The sequence below is a fragment of the Acinonyx jubatus genome, chromosome C2 (assembly GCF_027475565.1).
Source record: "Acinonyx jubatus isolate Ajub_Pintada_27869175 chromosome C2, VMU_Ajub_asm_v1.0, whole genome shotgun sequence".
Taxonomy (NCBI): domain Eukaryota; kingdom Metazoa; phylum Chordata; class Mammalia; order Carnivora; family Felidae; genus Acinonyx; species Acinonyx jubatus.
This window is the reverse complement of record NC_069384.1, coordinates 47,231,899-47,256,465: the sequence shown is the minus strand read 5'-3', so window position 1 is coordinate 47,256,465 and position 24,567 is coordinate 47,231,899. Positions and strand designations below refer to the sequence as shown.

The 24,567-nt window shown below is 39.1% G+C and overlaps 2 protein-coding genes across 6 annotated transcripts in view; both read right to left on the bottom strand.

The window, feature by feature from the left end:
* Positions 1-13,821, bottom strand: part of LOC106969428 (cell cycle control protein 50C-like) — a 28,361-nt gene extending 14,540 nt beyond the window's left edge. The window contains exons 1-3 of one of the 2 annotated variants that reach the window (XM_015065955.3): positions 12,553-13,821; positions 10,742-10,940; positions 6,798-6,908 (exon numbers count right to left, since the gene is read on the bottom strand). In XM_015065955.3, coding sequence (XP_014921441.1) covers positions 6,798-6,908; positions 10,742-10,933 — 303 coding nt within the window. In that variant the 5' untranslated portion in view covers positions 10,934-10,940; positions 12,553-13,821. Of the gene's footprint in view, positions 1-6,797; positions 6,909-10,741; positions 10,941-12,528 lie in introns of both variants that reach the window. The other variant, XM_015065954.3, reaches the window with a different exon arrangement.
* A 130-nt stretch (positions 13,822-13,951) lies between these two features.
* The window catches only part of CMSS1 (cms1 ribosomal small subunit homolog), a 376,852-nt gene continuing 366,236 nt past the window's right edge, over positions 13,952-24,567 (bottom strand). For all 4 annotated transcript variants that reach the window (XM_053220734.1, XM_053220733.1, XM_015065939.3 and 1 more), the window contains 4 exons: positions 21,439-21,499; positions 20,917-21,004; positions 15,647-15,735; positions 13,952-14,254 (listed from right to left, as the gene is read on the bottom strand). In XM_053220734.1, the coding sequence (XP_053076709.1) occupies positions 14,171-14,254; positions 15,647-15,735; positions 20,917-21,004; positions 21,439-21,499 (322 nt within the window). In that variant the 3' untranslated portion in view covers positions 13,952-14,170. The remainder of the gene's footprint in view (positions 14,255-15,646; positions 15,736-20,916; positions 21,005-21,438; positions 21,500-24,567) is intronic.

Sequence of the window (24,567 nt, the reverse complement as noted above, 5' to 3'; positions counted from 1 at the left end):
AAGGCGAGCGAGCCAGGCATAGCAAGAATGACTGATCACCTTTCCTCACCCAACAAGCGAACCTCTATTGTTGACCCATAACTATAGAAAATATGAAACCCACAGAGTGGAATTTACCATACATTTTCTTGGAAGCTAAAAAGAGAATTCCACTTACCCAAAGTTATATGTTCACATAAAGGACAAAATAAACAGGCAAAGAACACTCACCACACCAGGGACAGAAGTGTTTCAATAACCTTTTTTCAATGATTCTTTGTCCAAGATTTAACTTAACAAAGCCTCCCAGATCATCATCTTTTTTATTGGTCCTAGAGGCATAAGGTACTTTATGGTGTTGCTTCTCTTTAAATTCAGTGGCACTTTGTGTAGGACTCCTAGTTTAAGGCAGTCTTCTGTGAATTTACTGACTAGCATGTGTAATGTGTGCTAACTGGTGAACTGAAGGCCCTGTTGTTGCCCTAACTGGTTTGGTTGGATTTTTATGAGAACGTCTTTGCCTGAAAGGAATGGTTAGCAGCTGGTAACATTTATTTGACTTAAAGGTTTCAAAGGACACAGACAGATGGAAACTAAAGCCCTCTAAGAATTTATCTTTTTGAATTTTTTCTTCAAAAATTTAAGTACTCTGAGACTCCAGGAAGGAATCAACCCTGCTGACACCTTGATTTCAGACTTTTGACTTCCAGAACTGTGAGAGAATGGTTTTCCGTTGTTTTAAGCAACCCTCCTGCCCTGCCAGTTAAGCAACACTAACTTTTTTTTTTTCAATTGAAGTATAGTTGATACCCGATGTTACATGAGCTTCAGGTGTACAACATAGTGATTTGACAAGTCTACACATTATGCTATACTTACTACAATTGTAGCTATCATCTGTTACCATACAATGCTGTAACAACACATTGACTGTATTCCCTATGATACACCTTTTTCCCTGTGACTTACTCATTATATAAATGGAAGCCTGTATCTCTCATTCCCCTTCACCTATTTTGCCCATGCCCCTACTCCCTCCCTCTGTCCACCACCAGCTGGTTCTGTGTTTATGAGTCTGTTTCTGCTTTTTAAGCAACACTTTAAAAAAAAAAGTTTATTTATTTTGGGAGAGAGAGACAGAGAGACAGAGACAGAGAGAGAGGGAACGAGTGGGGAGGGGCAGAAAGAGAGGGAAAGAGAGAATCCCAAGCAGGATCTGTGCTGTCAGCACGGAGCCTGACATGGGGCTCCATCCCACGAACCATGAGATCATGACCTGAGCCAAAAACCAAAAATCAGACACTCAGCAAACTGAGCCACTCAGGTGCCCCATAAACAATACTTTTACTTTGGGGGAGAGCATGGTGAGTTGAGGAAGGCAAGAGAGGGCATAGCTGTAGAGAACTAGGATTCTGATCTATAAAAACACATATGTAAAACTTCCCTCACTGACTGCAAATATCACTTAACCCAAGTAAAACTCAGTAATTTCCTTACAGTTTATATCTGACTTACCTAAAAAATTGATTAGGGGTGCCTGGGTGGCTCAGTTGATTAAGTGTTCAACTCTTGATTTTGGCTCAGCTCATGATCTTAGGTTTGTGGGATCGAGCCCCCAGTCAGGCTCTATGCTGGCAGCGCACAGCCTGCTTGGGATTCTCTCTCTCCCTCTCTGTCTGCCCCTTCCTTGCTTGCATGTGCACTTTCTCTCAAATAATAAATATATAAACTTAAAAAAATTGATTAACACTAGCCATAATCAATATAGGTGTATTCAGAATATTACTAATGCCAACATGCTTTCATTTGGGATCATAGGGGAAATAAGAAAGGGTCACATAAAACCAAAGCTTCCTAGGACATAAAGCCATACAACTTAGGACTTTATATTTCCTGCATTCATTTAGTCTTTCAACAAACATTTTCTGAGCATCTACCACATAAAATAGACTGTGCTGGGTACTGTGGAGGAAGCAAAGATTCATATGTTCATTCAATAAACATTAATTGAGCACCTATAGTGTGCCAGGTAACTTATAGGTGCTTGGGACACAACAGTGAGAAATGGACAATAAACAATACTATATCATAAACTATTAATTTATATGGCAAGTTAGAAGGTGATAAGTATTAATGGAAAAAATTAAAATTACAGCAAGTTAACAAAGATCAGGAGTATTACAGGGGTGAGTTGAGTAGATATGTTGCAGTGTGAAATAGGATGGCCAGTGTAGACCTTACTGGGGAGAGGGTTGAGTCAAGACCTGAAGGAGGTAGGGCAATTAGCCAAGTGTATATCAGGTACAGGGGACAAGGCAAGAGAATGCCTGACTTATTTGAGGAGCAAGGGGTCCATTGTGGTGAGAGTGGGGTTGGGGGAAGAGAATGGGGGGATTGATTAGGTCAGAGAGGAAATAAGATGACAAATCATGTAAGGCCTTGTAAGAACTTAAGATTTCACTGAGTAGAAAGAGGAGCCATACGGGGATTTTTTTTTAAGTTTGTTTATTTATAATTTTTATACCTAACATGAGGCTCCAACTCATGACCCTAAGATTAAGATTCATGTGCCCTTCCAACTGAGCCAGTGGGGTGCCTCCACTGCAGGGATTTTTTTGAACGAAGGACTAACATATGTTTTAGGATTTAAATTCTCACTCTGGCTGCTATATTGAAACATGAATATAAGGAGACCTATTAGGAGGCTATTTCAGAAATCCAAGTAAGAGGTGGAATGGCATGGAGCTAGGTGGTAGCACAAGAGGTGGGAGAAGTGGACAGATCCTGAATATATTTTGAAGGTAGAGCCAACAGGATGGATTGGGTGTGAAATATCGGAGAACAAGGGAGTCACAAATCACTCCTTGGCTTTTGGCCTGAGCACCAGAAGAATGGAGCTATTATCAACTGAGATTGATAAGTCTTTGGATGGGTTAGGGGTTTTTGTTTCTGCTTTTTTTTTGCGGGGTGGGGGAGGGAAGAGGGGTGCAGTGGATAAGGGGAGGAGTGGAAACCAGGAATTCAGTTTTAGAAATGTTGACTTCAGATATCGATTAGACATCCACATGGTGACATTAGGAAGGCAGCTGGAAATACAATTGTGGATTTGGAAGAGATATTTGGGATAGAGATATAAAATGGTGTTGGCAATAGATGGCATCTAAAGTCTGGAGATAGATGACATTTCCAAAAAAGTGAATGCAGTTAGAGAGGAGAAGACTGAAGACTGGGACTAAAGCCCTGTGGATCTCAACATAAAGAGTTTGGGGAAAAGAAAGAACAGCAAAGGAACCAAAGAAGGGTAACCAGAGGGCTAGGAGGAAAACCAAGACAGTATGGGATCCTGAATGCCAAGAGAATAAAGTATGTCAAGGATGAGGGGGTGGTCACCTGTGTCCAATGAGTGACAAGGTACTAAGGACTGACTGCTGGATTTATCAACATAGAAAGTCATCGGTTTCCTCACAATTTCACTGAGTGTTAGGGGTAAAAACCTAATTGGACTGGGTTTAAGAGAGAATGAGTAGAGAGGAATTAGAAATAGCCAAGATAGACAACTCTTTTGAGGAGTTTTTCTGCTAACGGGAAGAAAGAAATGGGACAATAGCTGGTAGGGAGATTGGGAGAACAGAAGAGTAGTTTGTTTATCTGAAGAGAAGTGAAATAATATGTTTTGTATGCTGGGGATGATTGAGGACAAAGAAAAGCTGGCGATATATCAGAGGACAGAACTGCTGAATTAAGTCCTTATAGAGGCAAGAAAAATGGCCTCTATGCACAAGTGGAGGTAAGACTTCAAGACTGGAACAGGGATAGCTTATCTACGGTAACAGGAGGGAAGGTTGAGTGTGTGGTGCAGATACTTGCAAGTGGGTAGTTGTGGTGTGACATGCAGAGCACGATCCTTTAAGTGGGGGAAATGCATCCACAGGATATCACACAAGTGATTATAGGTTCATCAGAAGAATGAAAGCAGTGCTCCCAGGAAACAAATGTGGGCAAACTGTTTCTGGAGACATGAGTGAAAAGGGGGCTCAAGGAATGCTGACGAATGTTAGGCATCTAAAACAAGTGGCAGTGAGTGGGGAGATTTTCCAGGCAAATTAACAGCAGAAACATAGAGTTCTATCAGGCAAAAGCAAGTTGGCCAGTTGGCAGAAGTACAAGGTCTCCTTCCTCCTTTACCTTTTTATGAAAAGGTAGCTGGGCCTCAGGTGGTCAAAGAGCAACCTGAAACTGTGCTTTTTTGGGGGGCAGGGAGGACAGTGAACTGATTTTACGTGGTTTAAAGTACAGAAAACCAAAGGCTGGGAGTGCAATTAGGTATCTCTGATAAGGGACCAGGAGGTCTGAGCTGAGGCAACGCCTAAATAATGGAGGGGACAGAGCGGTTGGAGAGATGGATTGAAGAAAAGTGCCCACACATCAGACGCTTAGATGAAAAAGGAGCAGGCAGGGTAAAGTCACAGAGGAAAGTTTAGAGCCTTGGTGATGAGATCTTTACCAGAAAGAGAAGTGATGAGGGTTTTTCAGGAGAGGATGGTGAGTCTGGTTTGGGACCAGCTGAGTTTGAAGTGGAAGCAGGGCCTTGAGGTGGGTAGCTAAAGGGGAATGCTCAGTGGGAAGCTCAAGAGAAGACCTGCCTATACTTAGATCCTTCCATGCAGAATCATCTATGAAGAGGAGGGAGAAGGATCAACCAGGTCAGGGAGGAGGACGCCATTGGTGGAGGGGTGTGGAGTCCAGAGCACAGGACAGGACCTTTGAGGAGTTCAAGGGAATATAGTTTTTTCATTTCTTGAGTACCAGGTAAGATAAAAGATGCCTCTGGGATCTGCTAATACAGGGACAGTAATTGAGGGATGACCCCAGCTCTCATGCTCTGAAATCATCCTGTGTTTGCACCAAGGCCATGATGTCCCTGGCTGCTCCCAATGGCTGAGCACAGTAGAGATACTGGGGCAGTCTTCTTTAGGGACTCTCTTTTGGCCTTGCTGAAACTTTCTAAAGAGTACACTGCAGTCTAACACATTTCTCCCTCACTTCCTTCCTCCTTTCCCTCCTTCTCTTTCTCCTCTCCTGTGCCTTTTCCCTTCCTTCCTTCTCCCCTTCCCTTTTCTTCACAGGGGTCAGAGTTGTGTTGTGGTCTGACAGCTGTCTCAGTCTCTTCTGGCGCTCTCCCCATTTTCCCTCACAGGCAGTCCCTCCAGTAAATCTCTTGCATGTCTAATCCTGTCTTGGCATCTGCTTCTTGGAGGACCCAGACTAACACAGGACTTTAATCAGACCAAGAGCAGGAACTTCTCTTAATATTTCTTTGGCACTTCTCAGTGCCTGACAGTGAGCGAGGCCAAGAGTTGCCTTAGGGATTAGAAAATTGTATATGTAGACGGGAATGCAAGCTGGTGCAGCCACTCTGGAAAACAGTATGGAGGTTCCTCAAAAAACTAAAAATAGAACTACCCTACAACCCAGCAATGTCACTACTAGTCATTTATCCAAGGGATAGAGGTGTGCTGTTTTGAAGGGACACATGCACCTCCATGTTTATAGCAGCACTATCAACAATAGCCAAAGTATGGAAAGAGCCCAAATATCCATCGATGGATGAATGTATAAAGATGTGGTATATATATACAATGGAGTATTATTTGGCAATCAAAAAAAATGAAATCTTGCCATTTGCAACTACGTGGATGTAACTGGAGGGTATTATGCTAAGTGAAATTAGTCAGTCAGAGAAAGACAATAATCATATGACTTACATCATAAGACAACTTTAAGAGACCAAACTCATGAACATAAGGGAAGGGAAACAAAAATAATATAAAAACACGGAGGGGGACAAAACTGAAGAGACTCATAAATATGGAGAACAAACTGAGGGTTAATGGAGGGGTTGTGGGAGGGGGGATGGGCTAAATGGGTAAGGGGCACTAAGGAATCTACTCCTGAAATCATTGTTGCACTATATGCTAACTAATTTGGATTTAAATTAAAAAAAGAAAAAAAAAAGATCAGTGGGGGGGTAAACTTTAAAAGATAGTAATTTTTATGGGAAAAATTTTGAAATCGTTTTGAATTCCTCAACTTCCTGTAATTAAAGACTAGTAAAAATTGGATCCAAATCTTAGGAGCTTAATTTTCCTAAGGAGAGTCTCTCTCCTTCTTGAACTTGTCTTTGGCACCATCGTAGTAGTTATAAAACATATTTCTGGGAAAACATTACTCCTTGTATACATGTAACTGTTTGCATCTTTGTACCTACCTTTCAGATAGGGCAGTAAAGTGATGTGCCTTTGTGCAAAAAAAAAAAAAAAAAAAAAGAAAAGAAAATTGTATATGTAGAATGACTTAGGGGTGGGGTGGGGGCAGGGGGGAAGGAAGGACAGTCCCAGCAGGTGTGTGACCCCTCACACTAACTCACTGTGTGACCTTGGCCAAGTCATTTAGCCTCTCAGCCCTAATTTTCTCACTATAAAATGAGTGGTTAGACTCAAAGATCTCTATAGTCCCCTCTTCTGTTGACATTTGGAATAAAGTCTGTCTCATTGATGTTAAGAATTATGTTAGAAAGTTGGACAGGTAAAGAGTCTAGAAACTTAGACAAAGGAGAAGAATAGCATTCCAAAGGAAAAAAGTAGGGAAAGAGTTGTGCATGAACTCAACACTTTATAAGATCCCTCACCCCCACCCTGTTTTATTTTTTGTGTGTTCAGATTTGGAAAGCACTTGGTGGAAATCATGAACTTACTGCCAATTGTGAAATAGGAGTAGATCTGTGTACAGCCAGTTGAAGGCTCTTGAATTTCACTTACCTGCATTGTCTCTGAAAGGTAAAAGGGAATAGAGCAGGTGCATTCTTTGTCAAAATTAATAGCATCTTCTCGCAGTTCTGCACAATTTGCACATATTTTTGTGTATTTAATCTATCAGACAGGGAAAAGAACAATTATTAATTGAAAAGTTACATGAGTACATTTCTTAAAAATCAAGTCCTGAGTCCACCACCTAAGCCTTCAAGCTCTCTGGGTCAAGGGCATGGATGCTGGGACATGACTGAAAAACAACCTACAGTAGGGGACAAAAGTGTTTCTGCAGATGCTTGGGAAGAGTGGGCCCTTTTACAGTCTTTCACTTTGGGACCTGGCAGCATTTTGCCACTGACCTGGAATTCAGTGTTTCTACTGCATATTTACGTAACCAGTTGTGATAAAGGCTCATGTCTTGATCATAAAGAGGTGTCATTAGGAAAATATTCGTCAATGACTCACAAGAACTGGGCCTACAGCTTGAAGCTAATCAGCTTTATGGGGAAGTCACTTCACTGTGTTTCCATTCTATTGTATGGAAAATATTTATACTAATGAATTTTTCTACATGACATCTAGAGGAAGTTATTAAAAAGGACCAAAAACAGAAAAAGAAATGCTTCCAAAATGTAGGGTTATTTATATACGTGGAATAATTCTGCTTTAAGTGTTATCACATTCTGTTTTTTAAAAATCAAATTCTGTGAAAAATGGTATAGTGGACTCTTTAAAAAAGGGTGGTGTGTTTCAAATGAACAAATCCTATGAGCTTTGGCTGAGAGCCTCAGTTATGTAAAGATACAGCTGGAAGAAGCCTAAGGAAGGGAGGCTCACAGAGAGGCCACTGAGGCTGTGCATTTCCCTTCTGTTTCTTCCTCATTGTGTTGAAGAATAATTGGAAGATTATGGGAATGGGGAAGAGCAAGCAAGCAAGGGAGTGGCCTTCTCCTTGGTAAACTGCCAATGGGATTTACGATTCTTTGGGAGGGAAGACCAACAAGAAATACTGGATTTTTTAATCCTTGCAAACCACTGGAGTTTTGAAGCCAAAACTAAATTAAAAATTAGCCAAAAAGCTACTTAATTGTACCTAGATGCTTATATTTACTTAAATCTTTAATTAATTATTAAATCATTCTTTAAATACACAGGAAGGCTTGAACTATTATTTTGGAAAATATTGATGCCCTTTCTGTTTGTGAAACTGCATTCTGATTTTTAAAAAGCTTTAAAGAGCAGGGCTCTCTCAGAACTAACAGCACACTAAACTGTGACTGAGGAAACTGGGGTTCAGTTCAGCCAATATCTGACCTTGAGTTAAATACTTAACCTCCAGGGCCCACACTTTGTTCATTAGCATTATTTTATCTATCAATTAATCTGTGACCCTGTTGTAGTAGTATACATTTTGCTCCCTGCATTCTTGAGCCCTATTAATGCAGAATTAGAAAAAAAATGGTGATCTTTGAGTAGATGATATCTAAGGTGCTTTCTAGCTCTAAAAACTTTTTGAGGTAGCCAAACCAAGGAAGCAGCCTAAATGTCCATCACAACTGATGAATGGATAAAGAAGATGTGGTATATATACAATATAGCCATAAAAGAGAATGAAACCTTGCCATTTGCTACAATGTGGATGGAGCTAGGGAGCATAATGCTAATAAGAGAGATAAGTCATTCAGAGAAAGACAAAAACTATATGATTTCACTTATATGTGGAATTTAAGAAACAAATGAGCAGAGGAATAAGAGAGAGAGAAACAAACCAAGAAACAGACTTTTAACGATAGAGAACAATCTGATGGTTACCGGAGGGTAAGTCGGGGGCGGGGGGAGAGTGAAATAGGTGATTAAAGAATACACTTATCATGATGAAAAAAATAATAAGATAAATAAAAAAAAATATGAGGAAAACATATCTCTGACCTACTGTCTCAAATAGCCTTATAAATCTATAACTCTAAAATGACAGTAAAGACCACAGTCTGCTCCTTATATAATTTTGGAGAGGCAGGAATGATCATTCTTGCTTAAAGTGAATTGGAAAAAGGTCACTTCCTTGTTATCGCACAGGGCTAAGTGAGAAGAGGAAAGCCACTCAGAACTCTTCCACTGGGTCTGTACTTGATCACATTGGCCTGGGATATGTACTCCATCTTCTCACCCAATATAATGAAATACATCCATGTGCAAAAGAGGATCTCACTGTCACAGCAGTTTCTGGTTTTCTTGTATAAAGAAAAAAAATGTTAGAAATAGTCCTATCTGAAGTGACTTTTAAAAAAAGTCAATTGGAAAATCTCCTTAACATGATAAAAATCATTCTGTTGAAAGTTGTTTGCGGAATGGCTTTAGTGAACCATGGGGTGAGGTTCCCTTCACATGCATAGGGTGACAGCATTTAGTAATGGTGGCCTCTTAATGGAGGCTGCACTTCATAGTGGGTTGGGGTGGATAACCAGAAAGGAAGCAAGGAGGACATGGGAAAAGCAGAAGAACCAGAAAGGGGCTGGTGAAGAAGAAAATAGAAAATTAAGTAGGATGAGCTGTCTGTGGAAATAAGTATCATTAACCTTGTAAGCCAGTTACTTTGCCTTCCACAAGGCAAGTATAATTTTCTCTTGCCATTTTGCATCTGCCCCTGGTGAGGCCTGGTGGTTTACATCTTACACCAGAGAACTCAAAAGGACTTAATGGTATTTAGTTCCTGGGGAGATAAATTGCTGGGAGCAGAAAATAGAAGTGGAAAGGCATTAGAACAGTGTGGTTTGGAAGGAAGACTGGGGCCTGAAACGGTGTTTTCCTCTTTGAAGTCCTCACCATTTGCCCTAATCCATTCCTTCAAGAGTTTGTGCCTATTATGTACTGACAGTGTGCAAGGAAGGGGCTGTGGATGTGCTGAACAAGGCAACCATGGCTGAGCTCTCTGTTCTTCACACACACTACCTTACCTGCTCTACCATTAGCTCATTGAGGGCAGGTATCAACTAACTTATCTTTACTCATTTGCAAACCCAGCAGAACTCTTAGCACCTTCAGACACTCATAAATGTTAAGTCAATGTTGACAGCCTTGGCCTTCATACTTTTGTTGTTAGCCATTATCAGGAGAGGGAATAGATCAGCTTTCCAAGGCTGCCTTCAAAGTGGAGGTCATAGCCTGGAGATGTCTGGTAATCTGCTCAAAGCGGATTTGAATGAAACATTTGCTTACTTTGTTAGACTGAACTCAATGTGGGCATGGCTGATCTAACCGACCAACTCTTATGTCCCCTCCTCAGACCAGCTTCTCAGATTCTCATCCTCCAACAGTTTGTTAATCACATTGACAAAGGCTTGCCATGGGGCGGGGGGTGGTGTGCCCTTAGTTTCAATTTTTCTCAATCTTGAGTAGAATTTGGTTAATTTTTCTAGGTATCCTTAAGAGGCCAGAAAAATTTGGGTTCTTGCCTTTCCTAAATTAATGATCTCAGAGGGAGTTCACTTGCAAAGGGAAAGACACAATGCTTGAAAGGGGGACAAAATTGAAGACTTCTATCTCTGTCTCTTCATTTTTTTATCAGCGTGACTCATGGGCATCTGGCAGTCATGTGGCCCTGCCTCTCCTTCTCCTACCTCTATGAATCCTTGGTCAGCACTCTGCCAGCTGAAAAAGCTTCTGCTTTGCCAGGTGCCTGTAAACAAATGGCTGAGATGACCAATGTGAGAGTAACTGTCCTCCAGAGGGAGTAGGAATGAATAAAGCCAACATACAGAGGCTGCCATCATCTGCACCAGCTGAGAAAGGGATGTTCCAGTGTCCTCTATTTCCAGTCTCATCTACTGAGGGGCTCTGTTCTCATACTGATCGCTCACTCATTTATAGTTCTAAAGCTGAAAATTCTTAGAACCTGCCTTAAAAATGTAATGCTTTAAAAATGTAATGCCTTAAAATTGTAAGACGGGACAAACCTCTATTTCCTTGATACTCTTTGCAGACAATATAAGGATGATGCCCACACCAAGGCAGAATGCTCCTGTGGCAAAAAAGCCAGAGAGGACTCCAGTGGCCGAGAGCTGTAACCGGTAGGCAGGCAATTGCTGCTGCTTCAAGGCAGTGTTGTCTGGCAGTTTGGATTGGCAGATCTGGGATGTCTTCTTCATTTTGGTCCTGCAGGTGATGGGGTTGTACTTTTGAGACATTTATAACATTGCTACTCATAGTAATACTGCATAATGATAATACTAAGTTAAGAATTATATGAACCTTCCTCTGTAGTTGCTGTCTTTCTTCTTCCCAGAATTATTCAACTGAACCTGATATTCAGCAGGAACACGGCTCTCTTCAATCAGCCATTGCTAGGTATATTTTACTTTAGGCTCAAAACAAAACAAAAACAAAAACAAAAACAAAACCAAAACAATCCACCCCCTCCCCCCCAACAACTTGTGCTAAATGCCATGGCTAAAAGGAATAGTCTCCAGCAGGGGACTAAACCAACATCTGGTGACCTTGGGAAGCAGTTATAACAGGCTATTTCTGGTATGTGGTGACTAATTCAGGGCAAGCCCTTCCTGAAAGGGGGAAAATGGATTTATCTTTAAGAACTTGCCTAAAGTCTTGGAGATTAATACAAAAAATAATAGGGCTATCAGGTTTTCTACAAACATGGCTGCCTCTCACATAAATATAAACTAAGTTGGAAAAATGCTCTCAAATTACAGCTAGCTTTGCTATTTGTGATAATGACGAAGAGGGAAAGAAACAGGGATTGTGGAACACAGATGTCTAATCTCAATAACTGCCAATTTTTTCATCCATAAGAAAGACTCAGGTAGAAAACGTACATAAAAGCACCTAAACTTCTCCCAAGCATGTGCTTTGGAGTAGCTCAAATGAGGCAAGAGAAAGGAAGAGGAACATAGATAATTGGTTAAATGTTCAATATTGCCATACAGTAGAATTGGTTTGGTTTGGGGTTTTTCTCATTTATCAGAAATCTCCTAACATCATTTTTATTAGGCTGTTAATAATTACTTCCTCTTCTTTAAGATGTATTTAAGATACATAATTAGAATTAAAAAAAATGAGTTTCTAAGCTTCCTTTTTAAATTAGCATTAGGCAGAGAAGCCATGCTGGACTATTTTTATATTAAAGAAAGCAACAACTTTGGCAGGTGTAGCTAGTTGAAAAGAATACAAAAGAAATGCAAATGCTTACACTAGGCGTGTAAAAGTCAGAGTCAAAGCTTCCCACTTGCAAACTGGGAAAAGCATAATACCAGTGGGAACTTCTCAGCAAGTCACTTGAATCTGACTTGGAGATGGTGAAGAATATGGCTGCCAGTATCAGCCTTGTGTGAGAAGATGGCAGCAAACACTTAACTAATTCATATCTACCATTTATTTCACTAAGTAAACATGGTCAAGAACTTGGGTTTAAAAGGCAGTAACAGCCTACAAGATTAGATTATATGTGCATGGTTGGCGTAGAAAATAATCAGGTCTGTCTGCCATCTACGTACTTGGTCCAACATTGGGTGGGATTATACTACACAGATAACACCTAGCAAACGGGTCATCACAGTATCAAATCTGTAAGAACAGAATTTTTTAGACTTTTTATAAAATAACAAAACCAAACTAACCAAAACCCCAAACCAAAAAACCTTTACATTAGTATATAGTCAGGGCTCTCCAGAGAAACAGAATTAATCAGAGGTATATAAAGAGATTTTGTTATAAGGAATTGGCTCACATGTTATGGAGGAGGCTGGCAAACCTGAACTCTGTAGAACTGATGTCTCGGGTTGAGTCTGAAGGCCAAAAGGTGGTGTAGAACCAGGTGCTGAGGTCCCAGTTTGAAGGCTATCTAGCAGGAATAGTGGATGTTTCAGTTGGAATCAGAATTCTCTCTTCTTGGAGGTGGGGGTGGTTTGTGGGGGTGTGTGGGAGGTGGACAGGTCTATTTAGGCTTTCAACTGACAGGATGAGGCCCACCTACAGTAAGGAGGGCAATCTGCTTTACTCAAGCCCACTCATTTAAATGTTAATCTCTTCCAAAAACACCCTCACAGAAACACTCAGAATAATATTTGATCAACTGTTTGGGCACCCTATGGCCCAGTCAAGTTGACACATAACATTAACCATCACAGTAGTAAGTGAACACATATCTGGGACAATGTTCTTGAAATAGCCAGATCTTACCTTATGGGAACTTTTTTAAAAAAATTAATTTATTTAAATTCAAGTTAAGTAACATACAATGTAGTATTGGTTTCAGGAGTAGAACCCAGTGATTCATCTACAGGCACTTTTATATTTACATATTTTTCTTCTAAATAAACCTACTCCAAGCATACAAATATACTTCATATACTCTGCTTTTCAAATTTCTAGAACTGGGTTCCTTAACGTCAGTAACTTCCTTAACTGATTAGTATTTTGGGCCAGATATTTCTTTATTGTGGGCTGTCCTGTAGGATGGTAGAATGTTGAGCAGTATCCTTGGCTTGTACCTGCTTAATGCCAGTCATAACTCCCCCACTATATGCTAGAAGTTTCCCCCCAGTTGTGACATCCAAACATGTCTCCAGACAGTGCAAATGGCCCTGGGGGGGGAAAATGCCCTGGCTGAGACACACATTTCTAGATTGATATGGATATGACAATTTGTTAGCAGCTGTTATACTGTGGTATCATCAGACATTTCAGACAGTGATTTTTTTTTAAGCCCTTGCTTTCAGTTCTCTTTAACTGCTACGCAGATAGCTTCCCCAGGCATTACAGACATTTTCTGTAAATCCGAAATTATTTTAAAATAAAAAGTTAAAAAATAATTAAGACAATTGTAGTTACACTGTTGTCTCTCATACGTTTGCAAAGTGCCACAAAAACACTTCCAGCTCTTTCAACCACTACTGCGGCCACACTTCACATTGAGACCAGGCTTTAGATTAGAAATCTGTTCCATGAGTACCATCACATGGAATCCTCAACAGTCCTCAGAGACATCATTCCCATTTTGAGGCTGATGAAACAGGCTCAGAGAGGGAAGGGGCTTGTCTAAGGTTTGCCCAACTGCTCTTTCCCTGCTCCTGCACAGTAACATCAGAGCCCAGTGGGTGGAAAAAAAACTCAGTCTGCTCAAAAAAAAAAAAAAAAAAAAAAAAAAAAAATCACACACAAGCTGGTGATACTTTATTATACAGAGAGGTTGGCAAAGGACAGCTTCAGTTTTGTCAAAGAATCTCCATCAAAAATTTCTAGTGATTCATCTGGTGATGCAGTTAACATAATAAAACAATAGCTGATATTTACTGAGTGCTTGCAATATTCCAGAGCTATTAAACGAGATGCAAATCCCATAAAAACTGGAATTTTCATAGGACCCAGACTTAGAAAAGGCCCAGCTTCAAAGATTCTGACTTGCACAGACTGAGGACTCCCATTTCCAGAAGTTCAAAAACCTCCTTTCTTATCTAAAAGAGAAACAAGAGGGGGAAAAAGAGGTTAAGATCAAGAAAAGATAGTCTTGGTGAATAAATTCAACCATCTGGACATCCTGGTATTTAGATAGCTGTTATGGAGGGCAAAAATCCTAACCTGTGTTTTATTCAGAGTTGAAATATTTACTTAAGTAAAGGAAGAGATACTATATAAAACATCAGTTTCATTAAAGTGCCCTTTAGTTACCATTCAAAATAAAATCTCATTTAAAAAATCTTATACAAAGATGTTTCAAGGTACCCAAAGTATGCCTAGATTACACACATATTTCAATATAGGATAACTGACAAGAATGACATCAACATAATAAAAATAACTATGGATAAAAAGGTGGTTTTTTGACACAATTTCTTATAATTAGAAAACTCATGGTGGATTACTCAGATTTAATATTATAACTGAAATAATTAAATATGGCCTCATGTACCTAACATCAAATTTGTTAAACTGGTTTTAAAAAAACCCAGTCAGTTCAGGGGACAGGATGTGTGTGTGTATAGGAAACTGAGAAAGTTGTCTTTTAACCTGTACTGATATCTGATATAACTCACTGATTAATCATAATCAGGTTTGGTCATTCTGGGGATATATATAGTTTTATGTGGTAAATTAATTCATTCAGCACATTTGGAGAATTAATTTCAAATTCTTTTATAGTTACTGCCATGATGGTTGGTGACTGGCAGTCATGTTAATTATTGCACAAACCCTTTTCTCTCCAACAGATACTTCTAAACATCAGGCTAGCTTGAAAAATTAGCTCCATGGTACACAGTAGGTGGAAAATCAATTTTTCATATTTTGATGATACTAGATTACTTTCATAAATATATAATAAGCTAATGCTTATGTGGCCACAAAGGCATTCAACCAGTTTTAATTCACTGAGACAGCAAAATAATTTCCCTACCCCAAACCAAAATAGCCCTCTATATTAAGTGAGTGACGTTTTGGGTATGGGAGATGCAGGCCATGAGGCAAGTTTGTGCCCCCGCTCCCTAGCGCATCTGTAAAGATGAAAGACAAAGATGACTATGTCTCTAAAGCAAGGCACACAAAAATATGCCAAGTCCTCCAGAGCTTCCTGTTTCTCAAAGGTATAGTACAGATGTGGTCCCCAGTGGGGCAGAAGCCATTGGTCATTTAATGAAGAAACAAAGCTGATTCCTACAAAAGATATGGAAAGGATACAGTTAGGTCTAAGGGGTGAGATGGACTTTATAACTGCAGTTACTTCAGAGTTAAAAGACAGAAAGAATTTCAATGGCCAGAATTTTTGGCTCCCGATGTCAATGACTTTATTACTGTGTTTGAACTTAAGCTCAAGCTGAAGAAAGAAAGATTACAGGCTGGTTACACGGTACCTCGGGAATGTCCATCATCCTCCTCAACTTCTGATCTCTCCAGTTCCAGTCAAAAACCAGAAATTTTAAGGGGTTCAAATTAAGGCCACCTGAAAGAGACAGAGAGAGAGAGAGAGTTGCTACAGCAAAACCTTATGATAGAAGCTTATCCAAATGACTTTTTAGTCTCCAGGTTGCTTTTTGCCTCATTTGCTGTCCTCTCCCCCAGCAACTAATCTCTGCACACTAAGTGCAGCCCTTGCCTGATGGAAAACAAATGCAGAACTCGGAGATTGCTTTCCTTATAATCTTATCACTGATTCTGAGGGAAGCAGAGAAGCTGCTAAGCTCGTCAACTGCTCAAATCCTGGCAGAGAATCAATCCCAAGACTCTGTTTCATGAAGCCCCAGAGGGTGAAGTCTCATTCCTGACAAGAATTTGATAAGATGGATCCTGCAATCTAGGTGTGGCCTTTCAGAGGAATTGAATCCAATGGAGTCTGAATGACTCTGAGAAGGTGAATGGACAGAAGGATGAGGCTGGTGTTTGAGGTTTAATTTTAGGCAGAAAAGGAGGTAAATATGAATGGGTTCTATTCAAAGTGTGCTACCCTTTGAGAAGACTAGCAAACAACTTAAGGACTCCATTTCTGTCTTCCTATCTATCTAGAGACAATTATGGAATGTGGGGCTGGAGGGGACTTCAGCTATTGCCTGTTCCTCAGAGGTCTCAGAGTTGGTCACAGTTAGTTTTTCCCACTACCCCAAGCTGTTTCATGTGACATGTGGAAACATAACTGAAGCCTTCCTCTGCAGTGCTTCCCCTCAACTCTTCTCTGTGATTATTTCAGTATTTCCCCTTCTGTCCAAAAGACTTTTTCATTCTTCTTATAATTATAATGACTCCTATTTAAATTTCCCTCTGCAAAATTAAAAATGATAAATTGAGAAGGACAATGGGTTGGTAGTCTACCCTTAAAAATAACTTACTGTTGGTGGGAGAGCAAACAGATAGTCTCTCAGGAAGGCACTAGAGCATTATATAATAGAAGCTTAAAATGCTTACTATTTGATAAAATAATTTTCTTTCTATGACATATCACTAAAAAAACATCAGAAACTTAAATATAGTTAATGGGGCACCAGCATAGCTCTGTTGGTAGAGTATGTGACTCTTGATCTTGGGGTTTTAAGTATGAGCCCCACATTAGGTATAGAGATTACTTAAAAACAAAATCTTTTTTTTTTAAAAAGAAATAAATATAGTTACTTGCAAAGATGATCATTGCAGTATTATTTATAATAGCAAAAATTTAGAAATAATCCAGGTATCCTAATTACTAAAAAACAATATAACTTGGGGTTAATATCCAAAATATATAAAGAACTTATGCAAATCAGCAGCAAAAAACACCAATTAATCTGATTTAAAAATGCACAGAGGAAATGAATAGATACTTTTCCAATAAAGACATTCAAATGGTCAATAGGTACATGAAAAAGTGCTCAACATCACTAATCATCAATCATATTATCAAAAACCCCCACAAGACATAATAAGTGCTGGTGAGGATGTGGAGAAAAGGGACCTATTGTGCACTGTTGGTGGGAATGTAAATTGATACAGTCACTATGGAAAACAGCATGGAAGGACACTCAAGAAATTGAAAATAAAACTACCATATGATTCAGCAATTCTACTTCTGGGTATATATCCAAAAGAAACGAACTCACTATCTCAAAAAGGTATCTGCACCACTATGTTTATTGCAGCGTTATTTACAATAGCCAAGACATGGAAACAACCCGTAGTATTCATCAACGAATGAATAAAGAAAATTCACACACACACACACACACACACACACACACACACACACACAGGGGAATATTATTCATCCATAAAAAGGAAGGAAATCCTGTCATTTATGACAACAGGAATGGACCTTGGGGGTATTATGTTAAGTGAAATAAGTCAGACAGAGGAAGACAAATACTGTATGATCTCACTTATATGTCAAATCTAAAAAACCTAACTCATACAGAACACATTGGTGGATGCCAAAGGGAGAGGGTGGGGAAAATGGATGAAGATGGTCAAAAGGTAAAAACTTCCAGTTGTAAAGTAAATAAGGTCTGGGGATGTAACGTACAGCACAGTGACTGTAGTTAATACTGTACTGTATATTTGAAAGGTGCTAAGACAGTAGATCTTAAGAGTTTTCATCACAAGAAAAAAATTTATAATTATTTGAGGTGATTGATGTTAACTAAATTTATTGTAGTAATCATTTCGCTATATATGTATAAAGTCATTCCATTGTACACACTGGACTAATACAATGTTATAGGTTAATCATATCTTGATAAAACTGTAAAAACAAGTAGAATATTATGTACATATTATACAGCCATTAAAAATTAAAAATTAAAGGGGCACCTGGGGGGCTCAGTTGGTTGAGCGTCCAACTTCAGCTCAGGTCATGATCTCACAGCTCGTGAGTTTGAGCCCTGTGTCGGGCTCTGTGCTGACAGCTCAGAGCCTGGAGCCTGCTTCAGATTCTGTGTCTCCCTCTCTCTCTCTGCCCCTCTCCTACTCTCTGTGTTTCTATCTCAAAAACAAATAAAAACATTAAAAAAATTAAAAATTAAGACTATTTCATAATGAGCAAAGTCCTCATAAGATATGCTAAGTGGAAAAGGCAAGTTATAAAATTATGATATATAGCATGATCTCCACTTACAAAAATAAGTATATAAATGCATAGAAAAAAGACTAAAGGAAATATATTCAGTATTATCTAACAAGTGATTTTCTCTAAAGTGATATATTTTCTTTTCTGTGCTTTTTTGCATTTTTGAAAGGCTCTTATAGTCAGAAAATCTGCTTCATTATTAGATTAAAACAATATACTTCTATCTATAATTGTACAGATTCCATGCCATGGGATATCTTTCGAAGTCTGGAAACTTTCCTTAATATATTCTACATACAAACATCTTAAGTCATAAACAGCTACATAAAACGAGTTATGTGCCATTGCTTTGTTACATTTCCAGTTTCTAGAGGGCTGGGATTGGTCTCTTTAAATGCTTTGTATGTAGCCTAACACCTGTGGTTAATGAATATTAAATCATGCATCCAATCAGAATCAGAAGTAAAAGTTATTTTCATTAGTATTATAAAAAATCAATAGATCCTTAAATGATTTTTTCACCCCTTAAATGAAATAAGCTTTCACACTAAGTCCTCACTACTCTCCAGAAATCAAATCTCAACAATCTGTATGTAGAGTTTCGTTTACTCTTTCTCCCTCTCTCTCTCTCTTTTAAATATGGAGAAGAGTGGCCCTATTGCATGGGGTTCCTGGTGACATACAGACAACCATCTGGATTCGAGGTGGGGGAGTGAGGTGAATCTTTGGCTAAGAGCTGTGCGAGAGGCAGGGTCCATCCCTGGACCCTCCTGCTGCCCAACCAATCTCTCCCAACTGTCTCACAGGTAGGCTATGAGTGCCTCTCATCTGTTCCTTCACTACAATGCCCTCCTATGTCCACAAGACAAAAATCCAAACTCTTCAACCTAGTGTTCAAAGTCCTCCCTCCACAATCTGACTTCCTTTCGAGTTCAATCACCAGCTACTAAAGCCCACAAAGTTTCCAACCAAGAAAGTTATTCTCTTTAATGAAAATAATAACTAGCATTTATTGAGTCCTTAGGGTGTGAAATTCTTTATTGGCACTTTGTTATCATATCAATCCCAGGAGGAAGATACTATCACTATCCCTCATCTGAATACAGAAAAAGATTTAGAGAGGTTAAGTAACTTGCCAAGGTCACAGAGCTGGTCAGTTGCTGGATCTGGGATTTGACTCTGAAGGTCTGAATCCATGAGAGCTTAACACTGTATCTCAGTCATGTGTATCTGCCTGCCCTCTTCTGATTCAGTGATTCTCCTATTCCTGTTTTTCTCACATTTCCATACTTGAAAGATCCTATTTTAATCCTCCTTATACTTCAAAGATCAGTTAAAGACCCTTTTCTCTGTAAAGCCTTCCATACAGATTCAGCCTCCATAATAATCTATTTCCACTCTTATAGGACTTGGAGGTGCTCATTTGGCCCTTGGCATTTAGTGCCTCATTTTGTCAATCTCATTCTATGTATATTTATCTTTTCAAGGATCAGGAGCTCTTTGAGGGGGAAAGCCTCTAGAGCTAGGAACGCCTAGACTAAGAGACTGTGGGACAGCCACTTAATCCTTCAGAGCTTCAGAGTTTTCTCTTCTATGAAAAAAAAAAAAACGCTAGCGTGCAAGGGTGCCATGAATATTTACTGAGATACATAGGAGTGTGTGGCATAGCACCAGTGCCAAGTAGGAACTCAAAAACTGTGCTTCCCTTCCTTGTCTGGGGTTGCCAAGTCTGTCACTTCTTTGTAATTGCACAGACCTTTGTACATAGTGGGTTCATTTAACCCTGGATGATTTTCATCTGGAAAGAAACACTAGTATTTTAAGCTTTTGTTTGCTTCTTGGCAAATGACCATCTCTATATTAGTTATTACATTGATGAACATATTACTTTTAGATATATTAAAAAATCTAGGAATAGTTCCAATTGTAATAGAGTTCTATTAGTATATTAAATAAGTAATTTGGAACTGAGTATTGAAAAGAAATCTTTAATCAGTCTGGCAGGTAAAACAGGTAATAAGATCATCAGCAGATTAACAAGTTTTAGGCTACTGACTTTGAGAGAGCCAACAAATTATAAAAACCCAGCGGTGGATGTTGTCTGGAATACTTTCTGGGTAAAATACTAAAAGAGAAATGAATTTGGGAGAAACACTCTGGAATACCCGTATTTCATCCATAGAAACCTCATTTTAGTTTCAACATGTTTTATATATAAGCCCTCAACTGAAATGGAAGTCTTGGGGAACCAAGATTCAATTAATTAAGAGAGAAATAATCAACTCACCTAGCTCTACAAATTCTAGAGGTTGCAAACTGGTGGAAATGAATTGTGGATCCACTAACCTGCTTAAAGCAAGTGGAATCTGAATGTGTGTAGGTGGGCACATGTACTGAAGTTTGCCACAATCCTTACCATTCCCTACTGATTCACACCTGCCTGCTAGCTCTACCGACACAAAGCTAAGTTTCCAACTCCCCAATCAACACAGAAGTCTGGTTTCATTATATCACAAATGTGGTTTCCTAAACTCACATGGGGGGGTAAGGAAAACTCCCAGTACTAAGTAGGCATATGAGCGCCTCTTTTCATACCTTGTTTAATGAGTTCTTTAATCCTTCCTGGAGTTCCTACACCCAGGTGCACAACACGCTTCTCCAGCAACTTTACCTGCTCCTGGACCTATTTATTGCAAGACAGAAGACAGGAAAGAAGAGTCTTTAGAAAGTGCAAATCATAGGCCAATTTAGAGCACTTTATCCAAAAGTTAAGGAAGTAAAAAAGCAAATGGGCTACCCTTGTTTAGGCTCAACATCCAGGGCAATGAAAGTTAAAGTCAAGATAGAAAAGCATTGCCCTATAAAACTGGGGAATCTTCAGAGAATGCAGGGGTCAGATCTCAGCTTCTGTAGAAAAATCTTGGCGCACAGAGGAGTTGTGACTGTTGTGGGGGCAGGTGGGCATGCAGAAGCAGGGAATGCAAAGAACACCAGAATAGTTGTTAAATATGTTATATAAGAACAAAGAAAATATCAGCTAAGGAGATAAGAAAAAGCTGGGAGTGGCCTTTAAGGATAACTTACATCGCCCATCAGGAACCACAGGCCCTTGCTTACCTTTATGTGTTTTGCAAATAATTTCATAACTTTGCTGTCTCCTCTGAATGCTGTCATCGACCTAATGAAAAAAAAAACACATTATTGCCTAAGAAAACTTACCCATTGCAGGCCACTTTGACTACTAAAGTATTATGTTTTGCTTTATTCAAAAGAATATGGCATTTCTGTGTTTAACTATGAGCACATGCATGTGTGTGTGTGTGTGTGTGTGTGTGTGTGTGTGTGTGTACACAAAAAAATTCCGAGATTTTCAAGTCAGCCCCACTCTGGAAGGAAAGTGAGGAAGTTTTTTATTCAGGATGTATCTGGGTTGCTTCTAACTCTCATACACAAGGTTAGCTTTACTTAGGTTTCCTTGATAATTGAAAAATATGGATCTGCCCTTCACTTGTTAATACAGAATGTTTATATTTCAGGTCCCTGGCAGAGAATTTACCTTTAAACTCTGCAGTATAGTTCTCATTCAAAATTTAGTTGCAACAAATATCATAGAACAGTGATCTCAGACTGTGCTCTGTGGAGCCCAAGGGCATCTAACAAAAGGCTGTATGTGGCTGCGGTGGCAGATTGCTGGGAATGAGCTGGCAGGGAGGAGAAGGCTTATCTTTCAATCAGAGCAGCCCCCCCACCTTCTACTTTGCAGAGAGAAACTTTCGGCAAAATTTTACATGTGGAAATGCTTCTGGTATCAACGGGTATAAAAGTATAAAAGAACGATCTTTTAATTGATGTTTGGTAATAGACCTAACAAGGGAATACTGCTCAGCAATATTATTTTCCTTTATATATTATGATTATGTTTTGAAAAATAATATTGACCAGTAGGAATACAGGAGTTTGCAAGATAGTGAATTATGCTATACACGTTCTGTTGTGCTTGATTTTTACTCACACATAAGCTTTCTCCATGGCAAGGTTAACGAGGAAGACAGTTTAGGGGACATATTTAATGTTAATTCATGGTCCTCAAGAGAACAGATATTCTTAGAAAAGCTAGAATTATTCACCATTAGTCTTTATGAATAGGGCTTGTTGTGCTAGCTCAGAAATCACTTTTTGCAAATCACCTAACCTTGAAGTATATCATAGTATTACGAACGACACAGAAGAACACAGGATTGGCAAATGAAGTGTGACAACATAGTGCTTTTATGCCCTTCAGAAAAGTATTTATGTGCAGTAAAAGCTCAAATCAATTTGACGGTTTGTTTTTAGGAGGTCATCTCCAGGCCAACCTCTTTTGCCATCAATGTCTGAATCTGAAATGAATTCTGTGGTGGTAGTTTTTAGAACACTGAAAAGTCAGTATGAACTAATATGATTTCAGAACCAGCAAGTACTGCCCCAGAAGCAGGTGGAGTCTTGAAGATCAATTGTGTTTAGAGCAGATATGTCACAAGAAACACTTGTTTTATTGAGAGGGTGTGTGATGCAAGTTAATGTGTGTGTCTTGTGGGGAAAGGAGAATTGGAAGAACTTAAAAACTACTTTTCTAAATTCATAATCAGATTAGTTCATTTAGAAAAATAGATGCTAAATAGCTACTGAGCGTCTACATTTGCACCTCACTTTATTTTTCTCCAGGACTTGGATTTTCCTTTGTTTTATCTCCTGTCAAAGTCTGGTACAGAGCCTGGCCCTGGAAGAGGGCTAGTCCCAGTAAACCCCTTTTAACTCTGATGGCTCTTTTCCGAAAGCTCAATGTTACCACCGATCCAGTGGAAGGAAGCCTTTTTGTTTTTTCTACGAGAATGCAGTAAATGAAAAGGTATGTGAAAGCACTTAGTAAAGCACTGACAAATTATCTTTAAAACATAATTTTTATATATAAATTTTCAGTCCATTTGGAATTTATCTTGGTATGAGAGGCGAGATATGGATCCAAAGTTACTTTTCCAGATGGCTGCGTAGTTGTTCCAACACCATTTATTAAATAATCCATCTTTCCTTACTGATTTGTCACCTTTGCCACACGCTACATTTTCAAATGCATATGGGCCTGTTTCTAAACTTCCAATTATGTTCCACTGGTCTGATTTATCACGCATATGCCAGTTCCATACTGTTTTGATTAGTGAGACTCTGTAATATATATCCATTGGTAATCTGATAGATACTATAGGCATAGTATCCTCTCACTAATATTCTTTATCAGAATTTCCCCAGCTCTTTTTTATTCTGTATTTTCTCTTATGAACTTAGAACTATAGCTTATCTTTAAACTTTGAACTTTAGCTTATCTAGCTAAAAAACCAATTCTATTGCAGTTTCACTGGGAATCTGTGAAATCTGTAGATTAGTCTATGTAACACAGACATCTTTATAACATCAACTCTTCCTATTCAACAATATAGTATACCCTTTTGTCTGTTCCAGATCTTCTGAGTGGCTTGTGTAATATTTTCTTGATATAGATTTTGGTAAGCTTATTCTCTGGTGTTCCATTCTTGTTATTATTTTTTTATTTTATTAAAATTTTTTTTTGATGTTACATATTTTTGAGACAGAGAGAGAGAGAGACAGACAGAATATGAGCAGGGGAGGAGGAAAGAGAGAGGGAGACACAGAACCCGAAGCAGGCTCCGGTCTCTGAGCTGTCAACACAGAGCTCCACACAGCTTGAACTTGTGAATCGTGAGATGATGACCTGAACTGAAGTCAGACGCTTAACCAACTGAGCCACCCAGGCGCCCCTCTTGTTATTATTTTAAATTAGGTCTTTTTTTCCATTATTTCTTCCAACTGGTTATTGCTCGTATTATTTCCTTGCTTTGACTCTTGCCCTCTACAATGCGTGTTCTCCACAAAGCAGCCAAAGTGATCCTTTAGAATGATTATTCAGATCATGTGACTCCCCTGCTCAAAATCTTTCGGTAACATTGCGTCCCAGCGCCTTTTGTGCTTCCTGTTCACTCTGTCTGGAATGCTCTTCTTCCAGACATCTGCTTGGCTTTCTCCTTCACTTTGTTCATGTCTCTGCTCAAATGTCATTCTCCTTGGAAAAGCCTCCTGTGACAACACTTTTAAAAGTAGCCCCCCACTCCCTTCTATCCCTTCGCTATGCTTTATTTTGTCTTATATAACTTGACACTCCCTGACATTATGATGTATATTTATTTGTTCATT